The sequence below is a fragment of the Haemaphysalis longicornis genome, unplaced genomic scaffold (assembly GCF_048455015.1).
Source record: "Haemaphysalis longicornis isolate Haplotype H1 unplaced genomic scaffold, Haemaphysalis longicornis Haplotype H1 scaffold_1, whole genome shotgun sequence".
Lineage (NCBI taxonomy): Eukaryota > Metazoa > Arthropoda > Arachnida > Ixodida > Ixodidae > Haemaphysalis > Haemaphysalis longicornis.
The window spans coordinates 441,075,537-441,081,536 of record NW_027526203.1 but is presented as its reverse complement, the minus strand read 5'-3'; the positions used below and the strand labels follow the sequence as shown (position 1 = coordinate 441,081,536).

Below are 6,000 nucleotides of genomic sequence, written 5' to 3'. Positions count from 1 at the left end.
CTGAGTGCAGCGAGATCCCGACACCTTCGCGGCACAGGCCTGCATCCGGGAAGACCCCCCGATCTTCAGCGATGGCTGTGGGGGCCCCACCACCGCTCTCTTCTGGACTTCATCCGGGAAACGGGTGCAAACTTGTACCTATAGAAACTTATGCCAAAGGGCATACTGTCGCAATTAAAAAAAAAAAATACCCCAGGCAGTGAATATTTGAGACGGGAGATCAGCTAGTAAAATGTTCCATACCAAGGCCTTTGAACTATATATCTGCTGAAAACAGGTAACGTCGAAATTTTTTTCAGAATTGGGGGCATTCATGAAGGCAAAAATTGTCGTCTTATTAGTCACCAGCACCAATGGGATCTCAGTTGAATATCGCCTAATCATTAAGCATTTTGCCTTCTTCAAATAATCCTAATTTTCCCAGACCCGTGTGGTGCTCAACAGAAGTCTTAGGTGCCCCTTGAGTGGGGTAGCCATGCTATCTCATCTGTAAAAGTAGGGGAGCCATCGCACCCCCCTGTTCCAACATCATTGGTGGATATCCTTCAGATGTAACTGGATTGCCACTTAACATCAAAGAATAGTGTACATTAAATATAAAAGCAAAACCAAAAATGTTACTATGCGTTTCAATTAAAAAGATTTTGTACATCAACACGCTAACTATAATGTAAGTTCCATCTGTATATTACTAAATCTACGTCTTATTTTCACACTTTTTTGAAGCAGCATTGGTGCTGTGTGCAGTGTAGGAACATATGCCTCATCTGATTATAAGCCCGGACCGATATCTATAGTTGTCCAGAGACTACTGAATATTTGCTTAGAGTTTGCCCAAGGTACACTAGTGAGCGAAAGAATCTCGAGGCAGCATTACTACGCCTGGATACTTGCCCTCTGTCCGAACAAAAGATTCTGGGCACGTCGGCTGACAAAAGCCTAGCCGTTAAAGCCCTGCTTATACTCCTTAGCAACTTCTCTGTCTGCATTTTTGGCTATAGGTTGCGAAAAATTTAACAGACTGCGGAATAATGTCTCATATTTTTTTATGATATGGATGATAATGTGCTGAAAAGTGGACTGTGATAATCTGATTCGGTGCCCCGTTGAATGTGAGACTGTGGAGGATGTAATGGCAGTTAGGTGGAAAAGGCAGGTCTGAGAGACTGCGTCTTGGCTGCTCACCCTGAAGGTAATTCCCAGTGTGGAGGCAATGCAGTGTGAAGGAACGCAGGCATGGCATTTATTTGCATGAGCTGCCCGATTCCTCTCGAGGGCCGACCAGGTGGCCTCGAGTCCACACAGTGCAGACGTTGGGGAGGCGGTCGAGTGATGGGCGTATCTGCAAGACTGCAAGTGAGGTGCCACAGTGCTGAATGTTGCGGCAGGCTTGGCAAGAGTCCGCAATGATGGTGAAGTATTTGGAGCCAGTTGTAGGGGCAAGGGCCATTGCACTTTCTTCAGCTATGGTAATAAAAGTGAATAGCATGTCGAGGGAGATAAGTGGTGTGCCTTGCTAGTTTATGACCGCCAGTGCATGGGCTTGGCATAAGCGGTAGCAGCATCCACGTAGCGAGTGTGGGGCTGGGAGTTGGATTTGGAGTGAAGATGTTTAACTTAGCAGAGTCTTCTGCCCTGGTTGAATTCTGGGTTATTCGGTACTGGTGATACGGTGATGTGAGCTCTAAAAATACATAACCACCAGTAGTGTTAACAGTAGTCTGGTGTATTGGCTGCTGCTTTGGGTGTCAGCGAGTTTGACAGCGTTATGAAAAAAAAAAATACGGAACAATTTGATGCAGTTTTTTCTAGGTGCACAGGTCAGCCTCATTTAGATCATTAGGCCTACAAGCAGGTTCAAATTTGGCTTGCTTGTTATCTTCAGTAAGTGTGTGTGTATCAGACTCGGCATAAATTGCTCTTCATGAACTGGTCCAGAACCCTTTTGAGGATATGTGCTACTGTGTGAGCATGTAACACTGTGCTAGGCGTCACAGCATGCGCACAAACATCAAACACAGTGGGGACAATGCCAATAAGAGTCAGAAAAGAGAAAGTTAGCAAACCCTTGTTGCAGGAGCGATTGAAACCTCATGTGGCCCCACACTAGCTTGCGGATTTTTTTCTGGGTCACTCTTTATCCATACTATAAGTGGAATCCCCTGCAATGCACTTTGAATTGTCTGACAAAAAACAGGAGTGCCTTGTTTTGGGCTACAATTCTCAGTGAAGTGGTAAATTTATAGAGTGGTTTCATAGTAACAAGGGTTTACTGGAAGTTAACTTCATCCTTGACCAAGAAGGCCAGGGTCCTAGAATTGTTTTTAATATATATGCAGTAAACCTTGAATTATCAGCAATCTAATATTGTTTTGATTTGGTTTGGTAAAAAAATTTAATACAAAAAACGTATCTTATGAATGCACGGAATAAAAAGAAATCCTTGCCACCAAAAAAGTATAGAGGCCTAATTGAGTGCCAACTTGGTATTGTACAGTTTTGTTACTTCAAAAAGATGTAGCTTTTACATATCCAGTCCTCAAAGGGAAAAAGGTGAAAAGATGACATCCGGCAAGCCTACTACAACAAACGTACATGGAAAGTTGAGCTTCTTATCTCAATTTTGCAAATGGTGCACCAACACATAATCAGCTTCTTTCATAGTACAATGCACTTCCAAAAGGTTTTCTGCTCACTGTTATCTTTGAGAGCTCCTTGCAAGCCACCTCACAAAAATCCCAGTTACATTAGCCAACAACGACCAAGACCCATCTTTTTACACATTTGTGTAAGCAAGTCTAGTGATTGCTATCCTTTTACATGTGTATCACGTCTTAAATACTTCAGTGTATAGACTGATAGTGACTTGGGGTAGAATTTGCGCACGACACGCATTTATAAAAAACTTGTACAGTGCCTCATGTCAACTGTATAACCCAAAAACTCCTTGCCATCCTCTGTGGGAAAGTTATTAGGGCACACATTGGAATATAGCATCCCAAAATATGGATTGTGCACACTTTTATTTGTCCCTTTACATCGAAAAGCACACCAACCACATCCTCTAAAACATGTTGCAGTGTTTGAACCAACCATTGTGTTGGTGGGATGATTTTCGGTGGGACAATGACCGCAGAATTAAAACAGTATAAACATATGCAGTAAAAGCTCGTTAATTCGAACCGCAAAGGGAAACCATCTCAGTTTGAATCATACCAACATTACACTGTGATTTGGAAGCAGTAGGGCATGTCAGCAATTTGATGCTTTAAAATGTCCGTGATTCAGTCCATTTTTTGTCCTTTAAGGCGACAGCCACCACTGTTTGCTCTAACAAGCGTACGTCATGGAAAGCCTCCTCTTCGCCTTCTTCAAAACTGAAGTGGCGGCATTCTACCTGGCCATGATTTCGCAGCAGAATGGCCAACTGGTGCTCCATCCCTCCCCTTGTCGTCACTTGCAGCAACAGGTTCTGCACTTGTGACCTGAGGTATGATGCACTCATCCCTGCCCTCACGTCCCCATTGACGTAGTCCACAAGAATAAGTCTTTCAAAACATACACCATGGGGGTTTCACATTGGCCTTACCCAATTTCTACCTGCTTTCTCCGATTTAGAAGCGACGCATCCTCGCGTGTAGGCAGTGGGTAGGTCTCTCTGGCAGTTTGTCAGGCGACAAGCCGCCGGCACAGCGACGCGTAGATCGAATATTTGTGGCACAGCCTACTCGTATTCACTCAAATTCACTACTCGTATTCACTACTCAAATTAACAGGCTTGGTTATGTATAGGCTCCTATGGAGCCTGGCCAAACTGAATGTTATACTTTGAATTTTCCATAAATTAGAAGTAATGAGCTTTCACTGTAAATTTGAGAAGTCATCTCCACAATGTTGTGACAAGAGCATGTACTCATTACGGGGCGTTGCTCAGATTGCATTATATACCAAAAAATTTAATTGGCTACAATGGTGAGTTTTTAGATGCGGAGCATCTCATGCTCGGGGCTGTGTCCCTTCCTCCCTTGTCGTTGTTGTCCGCCGTCCGCACCCCCACTGGGCATGCCTGTCCAGGCACCGCTGATGATTGTGGCAGGATGCCCCTAGGGATTGTCCAACCAAAGAATCCATCACGAGATAGCTTCGCGTTCAACCACCGCCGTCATCTTCCCGTAGGGGAACCACTGAAGAAGAAGAAGAAGGAGAAGACAAAGCTGCGAAGAGGAGGGCGTGTACGTTGCTCTCAGCCGGTGCACCAACGTCAACAACCTTTACCTCACCAACGCTGACGGAGACTACTGATTTTACCACAGAGACGACACCATCGACAAGAACATGATGGACGAGTTTCGGAGCCTCGAGAACCACCGCCTACTCACCGTCACACAACAGTACTTGCGTGCCTTTGCCACCGGTGTGGTCCTGGACGCGAAATTCACTCTGGCACTACTAAACAACAGATCACTCAACATAACAGCAACACAATGGAACCACACGGAACCCCCATGGTGCTTCGCATCCTCATCAGGGTTCCCCACGGGAAGATGGTGTAATTTCTCTCTCCGCATTTTCTTCGCGGCCGCAGCGACCTTTCCTCCGTCATTTTTTGTTTTTTTTTTTAAGTTCAAAAAAGCTACTAAGAGCTGCCGAGTTACGATGTGAAGAATGGTGTGCTCACTTGGTGTAAACCTGAAATCTAGTAGTTTAGGAATATGACAGCTTCAGTCGAGCGTTGCAAGAAATCCATAAGATTTTATTGCATCACAAACTAAGGCTTTTACAGTCGGCAGGCATTTGTGCGTTACAGCTAATAGCTATTTATAACTCGAAAAGCCGCGCCAACTCGAGCTGCGAGCACCATGCATATAAATACGGATTTCTCGGTACCATATCGCAAACCCATTTTTAAACTGTACAAGCTAGTGAACTGCAGAATATAATTATCATTTGCCAGGAAGAGCTGTAGTTATTCTGATTCCATGCATGTCTTGTATCTCCGCTTTCAGGGCCTGCAGAACGAGAAAAAAAATTCACATTACAAATACACACGTGCACACTGGAAAAGCCGGCGAAGTAGCCGATGGGGTCGCTTACTTCGTTGACCAACCGATGCTGCTGCAGCCTGGAGAGATTTTTAAACGCGGTAGACTGGACATACACTTCGTACATAGCACCACAGCCACCTGGAAAGAGAAACGGGACATACACCTTAAAGAGTCGAAATTAAGGTCCTACACGGACAAAGTTGAAACAATCACTATGCAAGTTCTACAAACAATCACTCTGCAGGTGTTACCCGAAATGTCCTTCACTTGGATGTCTTCTGCTTCAGGAAACTTCTTTTGCAGAATGTTTGACAAGCTTTTTTCGCCGCTTGTTTCGAGCGCTTCGTTTGACAAAAATCTAAGAACCTGGAAACGACATACGCGAGCAGGGTGTCACTCGCGTTTTCTTTTTGTTGAAACAAATCTTCCGAAACGTTTTTGAGGGCCCAAAATTCGGATGGCACAATCTTGAACAACAAGGCTAACCTGAAGACGCCGAACGAAACCAGAGAGAAATCGGGACATCGTAAGTTTGCCCGGCTTGCGGCACAGGCGGCTTCCATGCACGGACCGACTGCTCAATGTTCGTAGACAATCGTACCAATCGTACGTCTTTGGCTAAACAAAAACATTAGCTCTTCTATTTAACTTTGCCACACTTCTCGTCTTTGAAATATTTTTATATACTTTTCGCGTATTTTATTTTGATTGTATTGCTGTTAGAGTTAACGGAGTCGATTAAGAACAAAAACATTGACGATTAAAAACTTAAACTTTTCTCTTTAGGAGTAAAAAGTAAAATTTTTACAACCCTTTAATATTTTATTTTTAAAATTAAAATAACTTGCTAGTGCCCAACCACTTCGTGACTTCGTTTTATTCCTTCGCAGTTGCGCTATGGTGGCTACCATAGTTGCGCCAAAAGTCTTCGGCCGAATCAACATGGCTGTTTGCA

General features: G+C 44.1%; 1 protein-coding gene across 2 annotated transcripts; it reads right to left on the bottom strand.

The window, feature by feature from the left end:
• Window positions 1-2,957: 2,957 nt before the first annotated feature.
• On the bottom strand, window positions 2,958-5,674 carry LOC144155840 (bolA-like protein 3). 2 transcript variants are annotated; one of them, XM_077687520.1, is made up of 4 exons: window positions 5,532-5,674; window positions 5,297-5,411; window positions 5,050-5,183; window positions 2,958-4,184 (listed from the first exon to the last, which is right to left on the bottom strand). In XM_077687520.1, the coding sequence occupies exons 1-4, from the start codon at window positions 5,568-5,570 to the stop codon at window positions 4,131-4,133; spliced, it is 342 nt and encodes a 113-aa protein (XP_077543646.1). In that variant the 5' UTR covers window positions 5,571-5,674; the 3' UTR covers window positions 2,958-4,130. The 2 variants fall into 2 exon arrangements, with proteins under 2 accessions (XP_077543646.1, XP_077543647.1); XM_077687521.1 differs by lacking the exon at window positions 2,958-4,184 and adding an exon at window positions 4,733-5,009 and having other exon boundaries at window positions 5,095-5,183; window positions 5,532-5,673.
• Between the last annotated feature and the right edge of the window lie 326 nt (window positions 5,675-6,000).

Excerpts from the sequence above, each read along its gene's own strand:
- LOC144155840 (XM_077687520.1), bottom strand. The coding sequence starts at position 5,570 with ATGTCCCGATTTCTCTCTGGTTTCGTTCGGCGTCTTCAG. Across the intron at positions 5,412-5,531 it reads GTTTCGTTCGGCGTCTTCAG|GTTCTTAGATTTTTGTCAAA; the intron begins GTTAGCCTTGTT and ends TGTCGTTTCCAG. Across the intron at positions 4,185-5,049 it reads CCGGCTTTTCCAGTGTGCAC|TGGTTCCCCTACGGGAAGAT; the intron begins GTGTGTATTTGT and ends CTTCTTCTTCAG.